Source organism: Bombina bombina, chromosome 7 (assembly GCF_027579735.1).
Source record: "Bombina bombina isolate aBomBom1 chromosome 7, aBomBom1.pri, whole genome shotgun sequence".
Classification (NCBI taxonomy): Eukaryota; Metazoa; Chordata; class Amphibia; order Anura; family Bombinatoridae; genus Bombina; species Bombina bombina.
The window spans coordinates 635063362-635087738 of NC_069505.1; the positions used below are offsets into that span (position 1 = coordinate 635063362).

General features: G+C 27.1%; 1 protein-coding gene across 5 annotated transcripts in view; it reads left to right on the forward strand.

The window, feature by feature from the left end:
* The window catches only part of LOC128635681 (NACHT, LRR and PYD domains-containing protein 1b allele 2), a 351139-nt gene that overhangs the window by 101848 nt on the left and 224914 nt on the right, over positions 1-24377 (forward strand). For all 5 annotated transcript variants that reach the window (XM_053688805.1, XM_053688804.1, XM_053688802.1 and 2 more), the window contains one exon: positions 23783-23875. In XM_053688805.1, the coding sequence (XP_053544780.1) occupies positions 23783-23875 (93 nt within the window). The remainder of the gene's footprint in view (positions 1-23782; positions 23876-24377) is intronic.

Consider the following 24377-nt stretch of genomic DNA (forward strand, 5'->3'; position numbering starts at 1 on the left):
TAATACATGTAAGTATCAATATCACAGCTAGTGAACCAGTTAGCCTCTATTCACCACTCCAACATGTTTCGTGCCTGAACCGGCACTTCATCAGGGATAGGGTTAACTGTGATTGGTACAGTTTAAAAAGCATGCAATAGCCTATCATGAATGACTTGGATCTTTAAGCCTATCAGATCATGTGTTACTCTACACGTCATGAGCTTATTTCAGCAGTATAGGTCCGCAATCAGATAGGAAATCCTGCATGTATTAAAAATTTAACATTAGAAATTAACTCCTATACAGTAGGTGATATAAGAAAAGTGGCTTGAAATTAAATGATTTCTTAATCTGAACTTTTTATCGGTAACAATCATTGCTGTGGATCTCACTCTATTATTACAAATTCACTACTATGTTAGCAAGTATGTAACAATTGAAAAGTTGAAATACTCTTGCAAAAAAAAGGATACATATTATTTTGAGAAGTCCTAAATAATATCAACATAAGATGTTTTTGTTTTAGCAATGCGATGTCCAAACCAGGAGCCGTACTAGGGGTTATTATGTTGTTGGAAATTATATGATAGGCCTACAGCCTCCAGGTAGGCCCATCCTATCTGGTATAGGCACTTTAGGTGAAAAATTGGGAGCATATATAGATGAATTATTACAACCACTTGTACCTATTACACCAGGGCATGTTAAAGACACCAAAAACCTTCTCAAAATGCTAGATAAAGATTGTATATTAGTCTCAATAGATGTCTCTTCACTCTATTCCTGTATCCCCCATACCCAGGGTCTTTTTGCATTACAACAGATGTTAAAAATACTAACTAATTTTGATGTTGACTTCATAGGATTTCTAATTGAAGCAATAGGATTCTTACTAACTCATAATTATTTTGTATTCATGGGAAACTTTTATGTACAAAAATGCGGCACAGCGATGGGGGCAAAATTTGCCCCCGCTTATGCAAATCTATATTTAAGTTTTTTTGAGCTTATTAAGGTATTCACTGAAACAAATCAATTTAAACATCACATAAAGGCTTATTTCAGGTACATAGATGATCTGCTGCTCGTTTGGAAGGGCAGTATTGAACAACTACAGGAATTCATGAATTACATAAATGATAACGAAATGAATCTAAAATTTACACACAATAGTGCAACCGAATTGCCTTTTTTAGATGTTTTTCTTAAACTGTCAGAAAACAAAATTGTCACTGAGACCTATCGTAAACCTACGTCAGGCAATACTATCCTAAGAGCCAACTCACATCACCCAGAACATCTTAAGAAGGGTATCCCTAAGGGGCAATACATACGATTACAAAGAAATTGCACAGAACAAGCTGGGGAACTTACAGAGAGATTAATTGATAGGGGCTATGACAAAACTATGCTTGAGAATATTGCACAACAAGTTAAATTTATGGATAGAACTGATCTACTAAAAGATAAGAACTAAAAAAATTCAGACTTTGCAAGCAACACAGTAGTATTCACTACACCATATAGCAGACAATATCAACAAATTTGTTCTATTATTAAGAAACATCTAGCAATTCTAGATAAAGACAAACTACTAGACAGTGAAATAATAGAGAATATAAAATTTGTACCAAAAAAGCTAATACAATTGGAGATAGTCTGAAAAGGCATTTTGATAATAATAAGGTGATTCCTTGGTTAATGGTTAACCCCAAAAAAAGGTTTTAAATATGGAACGAGACCATGCAAATCTTGTGAATATGCAGATGTTGACATTAGTTTTACTTCAAATCAAACTGGAGAGATATTTAGTATAAAACAGAATCTCACATGTAACTCTATATTTGTTGTATATCTAATAACATGTCAACTTTGTAAGAAACAATATGTTGGGAGTACTTCAAGAATGCTCAAAAATAGGATAAGAGAGCATCTCTTATCTTTTGATGAAGAGAAACCCAAAACACCTATCGCAAGACATTTTCGTGCCCATAATGCTAATCCACTCCATATCTTCTCTTTCAAAGCTATTGATCATATCCCTAAAGTAATAACAGGGGGAAACAGACAAACGAGACTAAATAAAAGTGAAATATATTGGATATTCACTTTACAAACAGGAGCTCCAAAAGGAATTAATGAGAAATCAGATTTAAAATGATATACAGGTCAGTAAATATTAAAACCAAACCAGGGGGCTTACTATGGGAGTAAAATGTTATAATTTATCTATTTGTATCACTATATTACACAAGTTTTTATTTCTTCACACTCACTCAGGTAGGTTCTACATGTAGAGTATATTATCTCAACCCATGTGATTTTTGTTTTGTTTTTCATATATAGTTGACAGGTATAATATAATATCCAATACACACATTTCTAGTAGCACAAACAATAAATAACAAATTTCCACACAGCATATCACGAGTTTGAGATATTTTTCTTTTTATCACAAGTACCAGCACCTTAGTTAGCCAACACAATATATGATGTCTGCTATAGTTCTTGCAGCTGGTATTTTCATTTATATCATATACGGTATGCTGCAGAACTTATCAAAGCAATCAGTAACTTCTTGTTTAGTGTTATTAACTCATTACACATATTATGTATTCACTGGTGGTGCACTATCACTTTATTACTGTATTAAGTTATTATTAGTACCATTCTACCTTAGTTAGTACTTTTTTATAATTCATGTATTATCAGTGTCCCAACACATAGACCACTTAAGATAATTCTATGGTCGTTATTTATTTATCAAGATACCACCACTATAAACTGGTCTTTTGTGGATAGGCATTAATTATGTCTTGATAGTGAATAAGTATTGCACTTCACTGTTCACGGAGTTTCACTCACATTTTCCAACAACATAATAACCCCTAGTACGGCTCTTGGTTTGGACATCGCATTGCTAAAACAAAAACATCTTATGTTGATATTATTTAGGACTTCTCAAAATAATATGTATCCTTTTTTTTGCAAGAGTATTTCAACTTTTCAATTGTTACATACTTGCTAACATAGTAGTGAATTTGTAATAATAGAGTGAGATCCACAGCAATGATTGTTACCGATAAAAAGTTTTGATTAAGAAATTGTTTCATTTCAAGCCACTTTTCTTATATCACCTACTGTATAGGAGTTAATTTCTAATGTTAAATTTTTAATACATGCAGGATTTCCTATCTGATTGCAGACCTATACTGCTGAAATAAGCTCATGACGTGTAGAGTAACACATGATCTGATAGGCTTAAAGATCCAAGTCATTCATGATAGGCTATTGCATGCTTTTTAAACTGTACCAATCACAGTTAACCCTATCCCTGACGAAGTGCCGGTTCAGGCACGAAACATGTTGGAGTGGTGAATAGAGGCTAACTGGTTCACTAGCTGTGATATTGATACTTACATGTGTTACGAGAACTTTTAACTGCATTCGCTAATAAAAGTTATATTTTATACCCTTATCCTTGGCGCATTGGACGGCTGATTTATTTCATCCCTGATGGTGAAATCTTATGTTTTCGTTTATGTGTTTATATGTGTATATATGTGTATGTATGTGTTTATATGTGTACATATGTGTATGTATGTGTTTATATTTGTATATATGTGCATTTATGTGTTTATATGTGTATATATGTGTTTATATGTGTATATATGTGCATTTATGTGTTTATATGTGTATATATATGTTTATATATGTGTATATATGTGTATTTATGTGTTTATATGTGTATATATGTGTTTATATGTGTATATATGTGTATTTATGTGTTTATATGTGTATGTATGTGTTTATATGTGTATTTATGTGTTTATATGTGTATATATGTGTTTATATGTGTATATATGTGTATTTATGTGTTTATATGTGTATTTATGTGTTTATATTTGTATATATGTGTATTTATGTGTTTATATTTGTATGTGTTTATATGTGTATATACGTGTTTATATTTGTTTATATGTGTATATATGTGTTTATATGTGTATATATATGTGTATTTATGTGTTTATATGTGTATTTATGTGTTTATATGTGTATATATGTGCTTATATGTGTATTTATGTGTATTTATGTGTTTATATATGTATGTATGTGTTTATATGTGTATTTGTGTGTTTATATGTGTATGTGGCTGTATATATGTGTTTATATGTGTATTTATGTGTATATATTTGTATATATGTGTATTTATGTGTTTATATGTGTTTATATGTGTATATATGTGTGTTTATATGTATATTTATGTGTTTATATGTGTTTAAAGGTGTATATATGTGCTTATATGTGTATATATGTGTATTTATGTGTTTATATGTGCATGTATGTGTTTATATTTGTATTTGTGTATTTATATGTGTATGTATGTGTTTATATATGTATTTGTGTGTTTATATGTGTATATATGTGTTTATATGTGTATTTATGTGTTTATATGTGTACATATGTGTTTATATATGTATATATGTGTTTATATGTATTTATATGTGTATGTATGTGTATTTATGTGTTTATATCTGTATTTATGTGTTTATATTTGTATATATGTGTATTTATGTGTTTATATTTGTATGTGTTTATATGTGTATATACGTGTTTATATTTGTTTATATGTGTATATATGTGTTTATATGTGTTTATATATGTGTATTTATGTGTTTATATGTGTATTTATGTGTTTATATGTGTATATATGTGCTTATATGTGTATTTATGTGTATTTATGTGTTTATATATGTATGTATGTGTTTATATGTGTATTTGTGTTTTTATATGTGTATGTGGCTGTATATAAGTGTTTATATGTGTATTTATGTGTATATATTTGTATATATGTGTATTTATGTGTTTATATGTGTATGTATGTGTTTATATGTGTTTATATGTGTATATATGTGTGTTTATATGTGTATTTATGTGTTTATATGTGTTTAAAGGTGTATATATGTGCTTATATGTGTATATATGTGTATTTATGTGTTTATATGTGCATGTATGTGTTTATATTTGTATTTGTGTATTTATATGTGTATGTATGTGTTTATATATGTATTTGTGTGTGTATATGTGTATATATGTGTTTATATGTGTATTTATGTGTTTATATGTGTACATATGTGTTTATATGTGTATATATGTGTTTATATGTATTTATATGTGTATGTATGTGTATTTATGTGTTTATATGTGTATTTATGTATATATATGTGTTTATATGTGTATATATGTGTTTATTTGTGTATATATGTGTATGTATGTGATTATATGTGTTTATATGTATTTATATGTGTATATATGTGTATTTATGTGTATATATGTGTTTATGTGTATATATGTGTATTTATGTGTTTATATGTGTAAATATGTGTTTATATGTGTATGTATGTGTTTATATATGTATATCTGTGTGTTTATATGTGTTTATATGTGTATATATGTGTTTATATGTGTATTTATGTTTTTACATGTGTATGTATGTGTTTATATGTGTATATATATATGTGTATTTATGTGTTTATATGTGTATGTATGTGTTTATATGTGTATTTATGTATATATATATATGTGTGTTTATATGTGTTTATTTGTGTATATATGTGTATGTATGTGTTTATATGTGTATATGTATTTATATGTGTATATATGTGTTTATATGTGTAAGTATGTGTTTATATGTGTATATATGTGTGTTTATATGTGTATGTATGTGTTTATATGTGTATATATGTGTGTTTATATGTGTTTATATGTGTTTACATGTGTATATATGTGTTTATATGTGTATGTATGTGTTTATATGTATGTGTTTATATGGGTATATATGTGTATTTATGTGTTTATATGTGTTTATATGTGTTTATATGTGTCTATATGTGTATTTATGTGTTTATATGGGAATGAATGTGTTTATATGGGTATATATGTGTGTATACGTGTTTATATGTGTTTATATGTGTATATATGTGTATTTATGTGTTTATATGTGTATTTATGTATATATATATATATATATATGTGTGTGTGTGTGTTTATATGTGTATATATGTGTTTATTTGTGTATAAATGTGTATATATGTGTTTATATGTGTATATATGTATTTATATGTGTATATATGTATATTTATGTGTTTCTATGTGTTTATATGTGTATTTATGAGTTTGTATGTGTTTATATGTGTATGTATATGTTTATATGTGTATATATGTGTATATGTGTGTGTGTATATGTGTTTATATGTGTATATATGTTTTATATGTGCATGTATGTGTTTATATGTGTATATATTTATGTGTTTATATGGATATATATGTGTTTATACGTGTTTATATGTGTTTATATGTGTATATATGTGTTTATTTGTGTATAAATGTGTATATATGTGTTTATATGTGTATATATGTATTTATATGTGTATATATGTATATGTATGTGTTTATATGTGTTTATATGTGTATTTATGCGTTTGTATGTGTTTATATGTGTTTATATGTGTATGTATATGTTTATATGTGAATATATGTGTATATGTGTGTGTGTATATGTGTTTATATGTGTATATATGTTTTATATGTGTATGTATGTGTTTATATGTGTATATATTTATGTGTTTATATGGATATATATTTGTTTATATGTGTATATATATATATATATATATATATGTGTGTTTATATGTGTTTATATATCTATATATGTGTATTTATGTGTTTATATGTGTATATATTTGTTTATTTGTGTATATATGTGTTTATATGTGTATGTATGTGTTTATATGTGTATACATGTATTTATATGTGTATATATGTTTATGTATGTGTTTATATGTGTATTTATGTGTTTATATGTGTATATATGTGTATTTATGTGTTTATATGTGTATATATGTGTTTATATGTGTATATATGTGCTTATATGTGTATATGTGTATGTGCTTATATGTGTATGTATGTGTTTATATGTGTATTTGTGTATTTATATGTGTATTTATGTGTTTATATGTGTATTTGTGTGTTTATATGTGTATATATGTGTTTATATGTGTATTTATGTGTTTATATGTGTATATATGTGTTTATATGTGTATTTATGTTTTTACATGTGTATGTATGTGTTTATATGTGTATATATATATGTGTATTTATGTGTTTATATGTGTATGTATGTGTTTATATGTGTATTTATGTATATATATGTGTGTTTATATGTGTTTATTTGTGTATATATGTGTTTATATGTGTATGTATGTGTTTATATGTGTATATGTATTTATATGTGTATATATGTGTTTATATGTGTAAGTATGTGTTTATATGTGTATATATGTGTGTTTATATGTGTATGTATGTGTTTATATGTGTATATATGTGTATATATGTGTGTTTATATGTGTTTATATGTGTTTACATGTGTATATATGTGTTTATATGTGTATGTATGTGTTTATATGTATGTGTTTATATGGGTATATATGTGTATTTATGTATTTATATGTGTTTATATGTGTCTATATGTGTATTTATGTCTTTATATGGGAATGAATGTGTTTATATGGGTATATATGTGTTTATACGTGTTTATATGTGTTTATATGTGTATATATGTGTATTTATGTGTTTATATGTGTATTTATGTATATATATATATATATGTGTGTGTGTGTGTTTATATGTGTATGTATGTGTTTATTTGTGTATAAATGTGTATATATGTGTTTATATGTGTATATAGGTATTTATATGTGTATATATTTATATTTATGTGTTTATATGTGTTTATATGTGTATTTATGAGTTTGTATGTGTTTATATGTGTATGTATATGTTTATATGTGTATATATGTGTATATGTGTTTATATGTGTATATATGTTTTATATGTGTATGTATGTGTTTATATGTGTATATATGTATGTGTTTATATGGATATATATGTGTTTATACGTGTTTATATGTGTTTATATGTGTATATATGTGTATTTATGTGTTTATATGTGCATTTATGTATATATATATATATATATATATATATGTGTGTATGTTTATATATGTATATATGTGTTTATTTGTGTATAAATGTGTATATATGTGTTTATATGTGTATATATGTATTTATATGTGTATATATGTATATTTATGTGTTTATATGTGTTTATATGTGTATTTATGCATTTGTATGTGTTTATATGTGTTTATATGTGTATGTATATGTTTATATGTGTATATATGTGTATATGTGTGTGTGTATATGTGTTTATATGTGTATATATGTTTTATATGTGTATGTATGTGTTTATATGTGTATATATTTATGTGTTTATATGGATATATATTTGTTTATATGTGTATATATATATGTGTTTATATGTGTTTATATGTCTATATATGTGTATTTATGTGTTTATATGTGTATATATTTGTTTATTTGTGTATATATGTGTTTATATGTGTATGTATGTGTTTATATGTGTATATATGTATTTATATGTGTATATATGTTTATGTATGTGTTTATATGTGTATGTATGTGTTTATATTTGTATATATGTGTATGTATGTGTTTATATGTGTATATATGTGTTTATATGTGTATGTATGTGTTTATATGTCTATATATGTATTGATATGTGTATATATGTTTATGTATATGTTTATATGTGTATTTATGTGTTTATATGTGTATATATGTGTTTATATGTGTATATATGTGTATTTATGTGTTTATATGTGTATGTATGTGTTTATATGTGTATTTATGTGTTTATATGTGTATATATGTGTTTATATGTGTATATATGTGTATTTATGTGTTTATATGTGTATTTATGTGTTTATATTTGTATGTGTTTATATGTGTATATACGTTTTTACATTTGTTTATATGTGTATATATGTGTTTATATGTGTATATATGTGTATTTATGTGTTTATATGTGTATTTATGTGTTTATATGTGTATATATGTGCTTATATGTGTATTTATGTGTATTTATGTGTTTATATATGTATGTACGTGTTTATATGTGTATTTGTGTGTTTATATGTGTATGTGGGTGTATCTATGTGTTTACATGTGTATTTATGTGTATATATTTGTATATATGTGTATTTATGTGTTTATATGTGTATGTATGTGTATATATGTGTGTTTATATGTGTATTTATGTGTTTATATGTGTTTAAAGGTGTATATATGTGCTTATATGTGTATATATGTGTATTTATGTGTTTATATGTGCATGTATGTGTTTATATATGTATTTGTGTGTTTATATGTGTATATATGTGTTTATATGTGTATGTATGTGTTTATATGTGTACATATGTGTTTATATGTGGATATATGTGTTTATATATGTATTTATATGTGTATGTATGTGTATTTATTTGTTTATATGTGTATTTATGTATATATATATATATATATATATATATATATATATATATGTTTATATGTGTATATATGTGTTTATTTGTGTATATATGTGTATGTATGTGATTATATGTGTATATATGTGTATTTATGTGTTTATATGTGTATTTATGTATATATATATATCTATATATATATATATATGTGTGTGTGTGTGTTTATATGTGTATATACGTGTTTATTTGTGTATAAATGTGTATATATGTGTTTATATGTGTATATATGTATTTATATGTGTATATATGTATATTTATGTGTTTATATGTGTTTATATGTGTATTTATGCGTTTGTATGTGTTTATATGTGTTTATATGTGTATGTATATGTTTATATGTGTATATATGTTTATATGTGTGTGTGTATATGTGTTTATATGTGTATATATGTTTTATATGTGTATGTATGTGTTTATATGTGTATATATTTATGTGTTTATATGGATATATATTTGTTTATATGTGTATATATATATGTGTTTATATGTGTTTATATGTCTATATATGTGTATTTATGTGTTTATATGTGTATATATTTGTTTATTTGTGTATATATGTGTTTATATGTGTATGTATGTGTTTATATGTGTATATATGTATTTATTTGTGTATATATGTTTATGTATGTGTTTATATGTGTATGTATGTGTTTATATTTGTATATATGTGTATGTATGTGTTTATATGTGTATATATGTGTTTATATGTGTATGTATGTGTTTATATGTCTATATATGTATTGATATGTGTATATATGTGTATGTATGTGTTTATATGTGTATTTATGTGTTTATATGTGTATATATGTGTTTATATGTGTATATATGTGTATTTATGTGTTTATATGTGTATGTATGTGTTTATATGTGTATTTATGTGTATTTATGTGTTTATATGTGTATATATGTGTTTATATGTGTATATATGTGTATTTATGTGTTTATATGTGTATTTATGTGTTTATATTTGTATGTGTTTATATGTGTATATACGTTTTTACATTTGTTTATATGTGTATATATGTGTTTATATGTGTATATATGTGTATTTATGTGTTTATATGTGTATTTATGTGTTTATATGTGTATATATGTGCTTATATGTGTATTTATGTGTATTTATGTGTTTATATATGTATGTATGTGTTTATATGTGTATTTGTGTGTTTATATGTGTATGTGGGTGTATCTATGTGTTTACATGTGTATTTATGTGTATATATTTGTATATATGTGTATTTATGTGTTTATATGTGTATGTATGTGTATATATATGTGTTTATATGTGTATTTATGTGTTTATATGTGTTTAAAGGTGTATATATGTGCTTATATGTGTATATATGTGTATTTATGTGTTTATATGTGCATGTATGTGTTTATATATGTATTTGTGTGTTTATATGTGTATATATGTGTTTATATGTGTATGTATGTGTTTATATGTGTACATATGTGTTTATATGTGGATATATGTGTTTATATATGTATTTATATGTGTATGTATGTGTATTTATGTGTTTATATGTGTATTTATGTATATATATATATATATATATATATATATATATATATATATGTTTATATGTGTATATATGTGTTTATTTGTGTATATATGTGTATGTATGTGATTATATGTGTATATATGTATTTATATGTGTATATATGTGTATTTATGTGTTTATATGTGTTTATGTGTATTTATGTGTATTTATGTGTTTATATGTGTAAATATGTGTTTATATGTGTGTGTATGTATGTGTTTATATGTGTATATATGTGTGTTTATATGTGTTTATATGTGTATTTATGTGTTTATATATGTATGTATGTGTTTATATGTGTATTTGTGTGTTTATATGTGTATGTGGGTGTATCTACGTGTTTACATGTGTATTTATGTGTATATATTTGTATATATGTGTATTTATGTGTTTATATGTGTATATATGTGTGTTTATATGTGTATTTATGTGTTTATATGTGTTTAAAGGTGTATATATGTGCTTATATGTGTATATATGTGTATTTATGTGTTTATATGTGCATGTATGTGTTTATATATGTATTTGTGTGTTTATATGTGTATATATGTGTTTATATGTGTATGTATGTGTTTATATGTGTACATATGTGTTTATATGTGGATATATGTGTTTATATATGTATTTATATGTGTATGTATGTGTATTTATGTGTTTATATGTGTATTTATGTATATATATATATATATATATATATATATATGTTTATATGTGTATATATGTGTTTATTTGTGTATATATGTGTATGTATGTGATTATATGTGTATATATGTTTTTATATGTGTATATATGTGTATTTATGTGTTTATATGTGTTTATGTGTATTTATGTGTATTTATGTGTTTATATGTGTAAATATGTGTTTATATGTGTGTGTATGTATGTGTTTATATGTGTATATATGTGTGTTTATATGTGTTTATATGTGTATATATGTGTTTATATGTGTATATATGTGTATTTATGTGTTTATATGGGTATATATGTGTTTATATGTGTATATATGTGTGTTTATATGTGTATATATGTGTATTTATGTGTGTATATGGGTATGAATGTGTTTATATGGGTATATATGTGTGTATACGTGTTTATATATGTATATATGTGTATATATGTGTTTATATGTGTATATATGTGTATTTATGTGTTTATATGTGTATTTATGTATATATATATATATATATATATATACACTGTGTGCAGAATTATTAGGCAAATGAGTATTTTGACCACATCATCCTCTTTATGCATGTTGTCTTACTCCAAGCTGTATAGGCTTGAAAGCCTACTACCAATTAAGCATATTAGGTGATGTGCATCTCTGTAATGAGAAGGGGTGTGGTCTAATGACATCAACACCCTATATCAGGTGTGCATAATTATTAGGCAACTTCCTTTCCTTTGGCAAAATGGGTCAAAAGAAGGACTTGACAGGCTCAGAAAAGTAAAAAATAGTGAGATATCTTGCAGAGGGATGCAGCACTCTTAAAATTGCAAAGCTTCTGAAGCGTGATCATCGAACAATCAAGCGTTTCATTCAAAATAGTCAACAGGGTCGCAAGAAGCGTGTGGAAAAACCAAGGCGCAAAATAACTGCCGATGAACTGAGAAAAGTCAAGCGTGCAGCTGCCAAGATGCCACTTGCCACCAGTTTGGCCATATTTCAGAGCTGCAACATCACTGGAGTGCCCAAAAGCACAAGGTGTGCAATACTCAGAGATATGGCCAAGGTAAGAAAGGCTGAAAGACGACCACCACTGAACAAGACACACAAGCTGAAATGTCAAGACTGGGCCAAGAAATATCTCAAGACTGATTTTTCTAAGGTTTTATGGACTGATGAAATGAGAGTGAGTCTTGATGGGCCAGATGGATGGGCCCGTGGCTGGATTGGTAAAGGGCAGAGAGCTCCAGTCCGACTCAGACGCCAGCAAGGTGGAGGTGGAGTACTGGTTTGGGCTGGTATCATCAAAGATGAGCTTGTGGGGCCTTTTCGGGTTGAGGATGGAGTCAAGCTCAACTCCCAGTCCTACTGCCAATTTCTGGAAGACACCTTCTTCAAGCAGTGGTACAGGAAGAAGTCTGCATCCTTCAAGAAAAACATGATTTTTATGCAGGACAATGCTCCATCACACGCGTCCAAGTACTCCACAGCGTGGCTGGCAAGAAAGGGTATAAAAGAAGAAAATCTAATGACATGGCCTCCTTGTTCACCTGATCTGAACCCCATTGAGAACCTGTAGTCCATCATCAAATGTGAGATTTACAAGGAGGGAAAACAGTACACCTCTCTGAACAGTGTCTGGGAGGCTGTGGTTGCTGCTGCACGCAATGTTGATGGTGAACAGATCAAAACACTGACAGAATCCATGGATGGCAGGCTTTTGAGTGTCCTTGCAAAGAAAGGTGGCTATATTGGTCACTGATTTGTTTTTGTTTTGTTTTTGAATGTCAGAAATGTATATTTGTGAATGTTGAGATGTTATATTGGTTTCACTGGTAAAAATAAATAATTGAAATGGGTATATATTTGTTTTTTGTTAAGTTGCCTAATAAGTATGCACAGTAATAGTCACCTGCACACACAGTTATCCCCCTAAAATAGCTTTAACTAAAAACAAACTAAAAACTACTTCCAAAACTATTCAGCTTTGATATTAATGAGTTTTTTGGGTTCATTGTGAACATGGTTGTTGTTCAATAATAAAATTAATCCTCAAAAATACAACTTGCCTAATAATTCTGCACTCCCTGTATATATATATACAAAATAAACAGATAGAGTCCAGCACTATTGAGCTTTTTTACCTTGCTGTGTGCTCGTTACAATGGGCTATCAGCAAAAACCCAAACAGATACAGTCCACATATAGAAAGTAACAGCACCACTGCATCAATATTCTTAAAGGTGAATTATTTCTTTATTGGTGATATCACAACCATTAAAACAGCGACGTTTTGGACCTACATGGTCCTTAATCATGCACATCATGCATGATTAAGGACCATGTAGGTCCGAAACGTCGCTGTTTTAATGGTTGTGATATCACCAATAAAGAAATAATTCACCTTTAAGAATATTGATGCAGTGGTGCTGTTACTTTCTATATGTGGACTATATATATATATATATATATATATATATATATATATATATGTGTGTGTGTGTGTTTATATGTGTATGTGTTTATGTGTGTATGTATGTGTATGTATGTGTTTATATGTATATATATGTGTATTTATGTGTTTATATGTGTATGTATGTGTTTATATTTGTATATATGTGTATTTATGTGGTTATGTGTGTATGTATGTGTTTATATGTGTATATATGTGTATTTATGTGTTTATATGTGTATATATGTGTTTATATGTGTATGTATGTGTTTATATTTGTATGTATGTGTTTATATGTGTATTTATGTGTTTATATTTGTATGTGTTTATATGTGAATTTATGTGTATATATGTGTGTTTATATGTGTATTTATGTGTTTATATGTGTTTAAATGTGTATATATGAGCTTATATGTGTATATATGTGTATGTGCTTATATGTGTATGTATGTGTTTATATGTGTATTTGTGTATTTATATGTGTATGTATGTATGTGTTTATATGTGTATTTGTGTGTTTATATGTTTATATATGTGTTTATATGTGTATTTATGTGTTTATATGTGTATATATGTGTTTATATGTGTGTTTATGTTTTTATATGTGTATGTATGTGTTTATATGTGTATATATATATATGTATTTATGTGTTTATATGTGTATGTATGTGTTTATATGTGTATTTATGTATATATATGTGTGTGTTTATATGTGTTTATTTGTGTATATATATCTTTATATGTGTATGTATGTGTTTATATGTGTATATGTATTTATATGTGTATTTGTGTATTTATTTGTGTAAGTATGTGTTTATATGTGTATATATGTGTGTTTATATGTGTATGTATGTGTTTATATGTGTATATATGTGTATATATGTGTTTATATATGTATATATGTGTATTTATGTGTTTATGTGTGTTTATATTTGTATGTATGTGTTTATATGTGTATTTATGTGTTTATATGTATATTTATGTGTTTATATTTGTATATATGTGTTTATATGTGTATATATGTGTTTATATGTGATTTTATGTGTATTTATGTGTTTATATGTGTATATTTGTGCTTATATGTGTATTTATGTGTTTATATATGTATGTATGTTTTTATATGTGTATTGTGTGTTTATATGTGTATGTGGGGGTATATATGTGTTTATATGTGTATTTATGTGTATATATTTGTATATATGTGTATTTATGTGTTTATATGTGTATATATGTGTATTTATGTGTTTATATGTGTATGTGTTTATATGTTTATGTATGTGTTTATATGTGTATGTATGTGTTTATATGTGTATTTATGTGTTTATATGTGTATGTATATATGTGTATTTATGTGTTCATATGTGTATGTATGTCTTTATCTGTGTATTTATGTGTTTATATTTGTATGTGTTTATATGTGTATTTGTGTTTATATGTGTATTTATGTGTATTTATGTGTTTATATGTGTATGTATGTGTTTATATGTTTATGTATGTGTTTATATGTGTATATATGTGTTTATCTGTGTTTATATGTGAATATATGTGCTTATATGTGTATATATGTGTATTTATGTGTTTATATGTGTATGTATGTGTTTATATGTGTATTTGTGTATTTATATGTGTATGTATGTGTTTATATGTGTATTTGTGTGTTTATATGTGTATATATGTGTTTATATGTGTATTTATGTATTTATATGTGTATATATGTGTGTTTATATGTGTATATATGTGTATATATGTGTTTATATGTGTTATTATGTATATATATATGTGTTTATATGTGTATATATGTGTTTATATGTGTATATATGTGTGTTTATATGTGTTTATATGTGCATATATGTGTTTATATGTGTATGTATGTGTTTATATGTGTATTTATGTGTTTATATGTGTATGTATGTGTTTATATGGGTATATATGTGTTTATATGTGTTTATCTGTGTATTTATGTGTTTATATTTATATGTGTTTATATGTGTATGTATGTGTTTATATGTGTATGTATGTTTATGTATGTGTTTATATGTGTATGTATGTGTTTATATGTGTATGTATGTGTTTATATGGGTATATATGTGTTTATATGTGTTTATCTGTGTATTTATGTGTTTATATTGATATGTGTATATATGTGTATGTATGTGTTTATATGTGTATATATGTGTTTATATGTATTTTTATGTGTTTATATTTGTATATATGTGTATTTATGTGTTTATATGTGTATATATGTGCTTATATGTGTATATATGTGTATTTATGTGTTTATATGTGTATTTGTGTGTTTATATGTGTATGTATGTGTTTATATGTGTATTTGGGTGTTTATATGTGTATATATGTGTCTATATGGTATATACAGTGAATATAAAAAGTCTACACACCCCTGTTAAAATGTCAGGTTTCTGTGATGTAAAAAAAATGAGACAAAGATAAATCATTTCAGAACTTTTTCCACCTTTAATGTGACCTATAAACTGTACAACTCAATTGAAAAACAAACTGAAATCTTTTAGGTAAAGGGAAATAAAAATAAAAAACGAATATAATATGGTTGCATAAGTGTGAACACCCTTTTATAACTGGGGATGTAGCTGTATTCAGAATTAAGAAATCACATTCAAAATCATGTTAAATAGGAGTCAGTACACACCTGTCATCATTTAAAGTGCCTCTGATTATCCCCAAATAAAGTTCAGCTGTTCTAGTTGGTCTTTCCTGACATTTTGTTAGTCGCATCCTACAGCAAAAGCCATGGTCCACAGAGAGCTTCTAAAGCATCAGAGGGATCTCATTGTTAAAAGCTATCAGTCAGGAGAAGGGTACAAAAGAATTTCCAAGGCATTAGATATACCATGGAACACAGTGAAGACAGTCATCATCAAGTGAAGAAAATATGGTGCAACAGTGACATTACCAAGAACTGGATGTCCCTCCAAAATTGATGAAAAGACGAGAAGAAAACTGGTCTGGGAGGCTGCCGAGAGGCCTACAGCAACATTAAAGGAGCTGCAGGAATATCTGGCATGTACTGGCTGTGTGGTACATGTGACAACAATCACCCGTATTCTTCATATGTCTGGGCTATGGGGTAGAGTGGCAAAATGGAAGCCTTTTCCTACAAAAAGAAACATCCAAGCCCGGCTAAATTTTGCAAAAACACATCTGAAGTTTCCCAAAAGCATGTTGCAAAAGGTGTTCTGGTCAGATGAAACCAAAGTTGAACTTTTTGGCCATAATTCCAAAAGATGTGTTTGGTGCAAAAACAACACTGCATATCACCAAAAAGAACACCATACCCACAGTGAAGCATGGTGGTGTCAGCATCATGCTTGGGGGCTGTTTTTCTTCAGCTGGAATTGGGGCCTTAGTCAAGGTAGAGGGAATAATGAACAGTTCCAAATACCATACAATATTGGCACAAAACCTTCAGGCTTCTGCTAGAAAGCTGAACATGAAGAGGAACTTCATCTTTCAGCACGACAACGACCCAAAACATACATCCAAATCAACAAAGGAATAGCTTCACCAGAAGAAGATTAAAGTTTTGGGATGGCCCAGCCAGAGCCCAGACCTGAATCCAATTCAAAATCTGTGGGGTGATCTGAAGAGGGCTGTGCACAGGAGATCCCCTCGCATTCTGACAGATTTAGAGTGTTTTTGCAAAGAAGAGTGGGCAAATCTTGCCAAGTCAAGATGTGCCATGCTGAAAAACTCATACCCAAAAAGACTGAGTGCTGTAATAAAATCAAAAGGTGCTTCAATAAAGTATTTGTTTTTAAGGGTGTTCACACTTATGCAACCATATTATTTTAGTTTTTTATTTTTATTTCCCTTTACCTAAAAGATTTCAGTTTGTTTCTCAATTGAGTTGTACAGTTATAGGTCACATTAAAGGTGGAAAAAGTTCTGAAATTATTTATCTTTGTCTCATTTTTTTACATCACAGAAACCTGACATTTTAACAGGGGTGTGTAGACTTTTTATATCCACTGTATGTGTATATATTTGTATATATGTGTATTTATATGTTTATATGTGTATGTTTACAGCGCTGCGGAATCTGTTGGCGCTCTTCAAATACCTGATAATAATAATATATGTGTATGTATGTGTTTATATGTTTATTTATGTGTTGATATTTGTATGTGTTTATATGTGTATTTATGTGTTTATATGTGTATATATGTGTATGTGTTTATATGTGTATATATGTGTTTATATGTGTATTTGTGATTATATGTGTATTTATGTGTTTATATGTGTATGTGTGTGTGTTTATATGTGTATATATGTATCTATATGTTTATATGTCTATTTATTTGTTTATATGTGTGTGTGTGTTTATATGTGTATATATGTATCTATATGTGTATATATGTGTATTATGTGTTTATATGTGTATTTATGTGTTTTTATGTGTATATATGTGTATATATGTTTTTATATGTATATATATGTGTATATATGTGTATTTATGTGTTTATATTTGTATATATGTGTATTTATGTGTTTATATGTGTATGTATGTGTTTATATGTGTATTTGTGTATTTATATGTGTATGTATGTGTTTATATGTGTATTTGTGTGTTTATATGTGTATATATGTGTTTATATGTGTATTTATGTATTTATATGTGTATATATGTGTGTTTATATGTGTATATATGTGTATATATGTGTTTATATGTGTTATTATGTATATATATATGTGTTTATATGTGTATATATGTGTTTATATGTGTATATATGTGTGTTTATATGTGTTTATATGTGCATATATGTGTTTATATGTGTATGTATGTGTTTATATGTGTATTTATGTGTTTATATGTGTATGTATGTGTTTATATGGGTATATATGTGTTTATATGTGTTTATCTGTGTATTTATGTGTTTATATTTATATGTGTTTATATGTGTATGTATGTGTTTATATGTGTATGTATGTTTATGTATGTGTTTATATGTGTATGTATGTGTTTATATGTGTATGTATGTGTTTATATGGGTATATATGTGTTTATATGTGTTTATCTGTGTATTTATGTGTTTATATTGATATGTGTATATATGTGTATGTATGTGTTTATATGTGTATATATGTGTTTATATGTATTTTTATGTGTTTATATTTGTATATATGTGTATTTATGTGTTTATATGTGTATATATGTGCTTATATGTGTATATATGTGTATTTATGTGTTTATATGTGTATTTGTGTGTTTATATGTGTATGTATGTGTTTATATGTGTATTTGGGTGTTTATATGTGTATATATGTGTCTATATGGTATATACAGTGAATATAAAAAGTCTACACACCCCTGTTAAAATGTCAGGTTTCTGTGATGTAAAAAAAATGAGACAAAGATAAATCATTTCAGAACTTTTTCCACCTTTAATGTGACCTATAAACTGTACAACTCAATTGAAAAACAAACTGAAATCTTTTAGGTAAAGGGAAATAAAAATAAAAAACGAATATAATATGGTTGCATAAGTGTGAACACCCTTTTATAACTGGGGATGTAGCTGTATTCAGAATTAAGAAATCACATTCAAAATCATGTTAAATAGGAGTCAGTACACACCTGTCATCATTTAAAGTGCCTCTGATTATCCCCAAATAAAGTTCAGCTGTTCTAGTTGGTCTTTCCTGACATTTTGTTAGTCGCATCCTACAGCAAAAGCCATGGTCCGCAGAGAGCTTCTAAAGCATCAGAGGGATCTCATTGTTAAAAGCTATCAGTCAGGAGAAGGGTACAAAAGAATTTCCAAGGCATTAGATATACCATGGAACACAGTGAAGACAGTCATCATCAAGTGAAGAAAATATGGTGCAACAGTGACATTACCAAGAACTGGATGTCCCTCCAAAATTGATGAAAAGACGAGAAGAAAACTGGTCTGGGAGGCTGCCGAGAGGCCTACAGCAACATTAAAGGAGCTGCAGGAATATCTGGCATGTACTGGCTGTGTGGTACATGTGACAACAATCACCCGTATTCTTCATATGTCTGGGCTATGGGGTAGAGTGGCAAAATGGAAGCCTTTTCCTACAAAAAGAAACATCCAAGCCCGGCTAAATTTTGCAAAAACACATCTGAAGTTTCCCAAAAGCATGTTGCAAAAGGTGTTCTGGTCAGATGAAACCAAAGTTGAACTTTTTGGCCATAATTCCAAAAGATGTGTTTGGTGCAAAAACAACACTGCATATCACCAAAAAGAACACCATACCCACAGTGAAGCATGGTGGTGTCAGCATCATGCTTGGGGGCTGTTTTTCTTCAGCTGGAATTGGGGCCTTAGTCAAGGTAGAGGGAATAATGAACAGTTCCAAATACCATACAATATTGGCACAAAACCTTCAGGCTTCTGCTAGAAAGCTGAACATGAAGAGGAACTTCATCTTTCAGCACGACAACGACCCAAAACATACATCCAAATCAACAAAGGAATAGCTTCACCAGAAGAAGATTAAAGTTTTGGGATGGCCCAGCCAGAGCCCAGACCTGAATCCAATTCAAAATCTGTGGGGTGATCTGAAGAGGGCTGTGCACAGGAGATCCCCTCGCATTCTGACAGATTTAGAGTGTTTTTGCAAAGAAGAGTGGGCAAATCTTGCCAAGTCAAGATGTGCCATGCTGAAAAACTCATACCCAAAAAGACTGAGTGCTGTAATAAAATCAAAAGGTGCTTCAATAAAGTATTTGTTTTTAAGGGTGTTCACACTTATGCAACCATATTATTTTAGTTTTTTATTTTTATTTCCCTTTACCTAAAAGATTTCAGTTTGTTTCTCAATTGAGTTGTACAGTTATAGGTCACATTAAAGGTGGAAAAAGTTCTGAAATTATTTATCTTTGTCTCATTTTTTTACATCACAGAAACCTGACATTTTAACAGGGGTGTGTAGACTTTTTATATCCACTGTATGTGTATATATTTGTATATATGTGTATTTATATGTTTATATGTGTATGTTTACAGCGCTGCGGAATCTGTTGGCGCTCTTCAAATACCTGATAATAATAATATATGTGTATGTATGTGTTTATATGTTTATTTATGTGTTGATATTTGTATGTGTTTATATGTGTATTTATGTGTTTATATGTGTATATATGTGTATGTGTTTATATGTGTATATATGTGTTTATATGTGTATTTGTGATTATATGTGTATTTATGTGTTTATATGTGTATGTGTGTGTGTTTATATGTGTATATATGTATCTATATGTTTATATGTCTATTTATTTGTTTATATGTGTGTGTGTGTTTATATGTGTATATATGTATCTATATGTGTATATATGTGTATTATGTGTTTATATGTGTATTTATGTGTTTTTATGTGTATATATGTGTATATATGTTTTTATATGTATATATATGTGTATATATGTGTATTTATGTGTTTATATTTGTATATATGTGTATTTATGTGTTTATATGTGTATTTATGTGTTTATATATGTATGTATGTGTTTATATTTGTATGTATGTGTTTATATGTGGATTTATGTGTTTATATGTGTATATATGTGTTTATATGTGTATTATGTGTTTATATTTGTATATATGTGTATTTATGTGTTTATATGTGTATGTATGTGTTTATCTGTGTATTTATGTGTTTATATTTGTATGTGTTTATATGTGTATTTATGTGTTTATATGTGTATTTATGTGCATTTATGTGTTTATATGTGTATATATGTGTTTATATGTGTATGTATGTGTTTATGTGTATATATGTGTTTATCTGTGTTTATATGTGAATTTATGTGCTTATATGTGTATATATGTGTATTTATGTGTTTATATGTGTATGTATGTGTTTATATGTGTATGTATGTGTTTATATGTGTATCTGTGTGTTTATATGTGTATATATGTGTTTATATGTGTATTTATGTATTTATATGTGTATATATGTGTGTTTATATGTGTATATATATGTGTATTTATGTGTTTATATGTGTATTTATGTATATATATATATGTGTTTATATGTGTATGTATGTGTTTATATGTGTATATATGTGTGTTTATATGTGTTATATGTGTATATATGTGTTTATATGTATTTTTATGTGTTTATATTTGTATATATGTGTATTTATGTGTTTATATGTGTATATATGTGCTTATATGTGTATATATGTGTATTTATGTGTTTATATGTGTATTTGTGTGTTTATATGTGTATGTATGTGTTTATATGTGTATTTGGGTGTTTATATGTGTATATATGTGTTTATATGTGTATATATGTGTATATATTTGTATATATATATACAAATATATACACATATATACACATATATGGTGTATATATGTGTATGTTTACAGCGCTGCAGAATCTGTTGGCGCTCTACAAATACCTGATAATAATAATAATATATGTGTATGTATGTGTTTATATGTTTATTTATCTGTTTATATTTGTTTGTGTTTATATGTGTATTTATGTGTTTATATGTGTATTTGTGATTATATGTGTATTTATGTGTTTATATGTGTATGTGTGTGTGTGTGTTTATATGTGTATATATGTATCTATATGTTTATATATGTGTATTATGTGTTTATATGTCTATTTATTTGTTTATATGTGTATGTGTGTTTATATGTGTATATATGTATCTATATGTGTATATATGTGTATTATGTGTTTATATGTGTATATATGTATCTATATGTGTATATATGTGTATTATGTGTATATATGTGTATATATGTTTTTATATGTATATATATATATGTGTATATATGTGTATTTATGTGTTTATATTTGTATATATGTGTATTTATGTGTTTATATGTGTATTTATGTGTTTATATGTGTATGTATGTGTTTATATATGTATGTATGTGTTTATATTTGTATGTATGTGTTTATATGTGTATTTATGTGTTTATATGTGTATTTATGTGTTTATATTTGTATATATGTGTATTTATGTGTTTATATGTGTATGTATGTGTTTATATGTGTATATATGTGTTTATATGTCTATATATGTGTATTTATGTGTTTATGTGTATGTATGTGTTTATATGTGTATTTACAGTATGTGTTTATATGTGTATGTATGTGTTTATATGTGTATTTATGTGTTTATATTTGTATGTATGTGTTTATATGTGTATGTGTTTATAATTGTATGTATGTGTTTATACGTGTATATATATGTGTTTATATGTTTATTTATGTGTTTATATGTGTATATGTGTTTATATGTGTATATATGTGTTTATATGTGTATTAATGTGTTTATATTTGTATATATGTGTATTTATGTGTTTAAGTGTGTATATATGTTTAAAAAATGGTGCAGATAGACTTGCTCGACACAGGGTTGCCAGAAACCTTCAATTTGTAAAAAGAACAATATCTGTTAAGCACAAAAAAAACAAAGTATGCCTGTATGTATATTCTGTGAATTCTTGCACATGCTCAGTAGGAGATGGTGACTCAAAAAGTGTAAATATAAAAAGATTGTGCAAATTTTGTTAATGAAAGTAAATTGGAAAGTTGTTTAAAATGGCTGTTCTATCTGAATCATGAGAGTTTAATTTTGACTTGAGTGTCCCTTTAAACATGAGTAGCTATATGTGTGTAGCTGCCATTCCCTCTGTGTTATTAAAATGTTTTCCTATTGTAGCTTTTTGCAGAACACAAGACAGTGAAGAAAGAGGAAGAAACAGATATGAAATCTCTGGCCATAAAAAGTGAGGAGTGTGAGAATTGTGGACAGGTAACAAATTGACTCTCTATTTATTAGTGTGTATATATGTGCTTATATGTGTATATACGTGTATTTGTGTGTTTATATGTGTATGTATGTGTTTATATGTGTATGTGGGTGTTTATTTGTGTATGTGGGTTTTTATATGTGTATATATGTGTTTATATGTGTATTTATGTGTTTATATGTTTTTAATGTGTTTATATGTGTATATATATTTATATGTGTATTTATGTGTTTATATGTGTATTTATGTGTATTAATGTGTTTATATGTGTATATGTGTGTTTATATGTGTATGTATGTGTTTATATGTGTATATATGTATTTATATGTTTATATATGTGTATGTATGTGTTTATATGTGTATGTATGTGTTTATATGTGTATATATGTGTATTTATGTGTTTATATGTACATATATATGTGTATATATGTGTATTTATGTGTTTATATGTGTATATATGTGTTTATATGTGTATGTATGTGTTTATATGTGTATATATGTGTA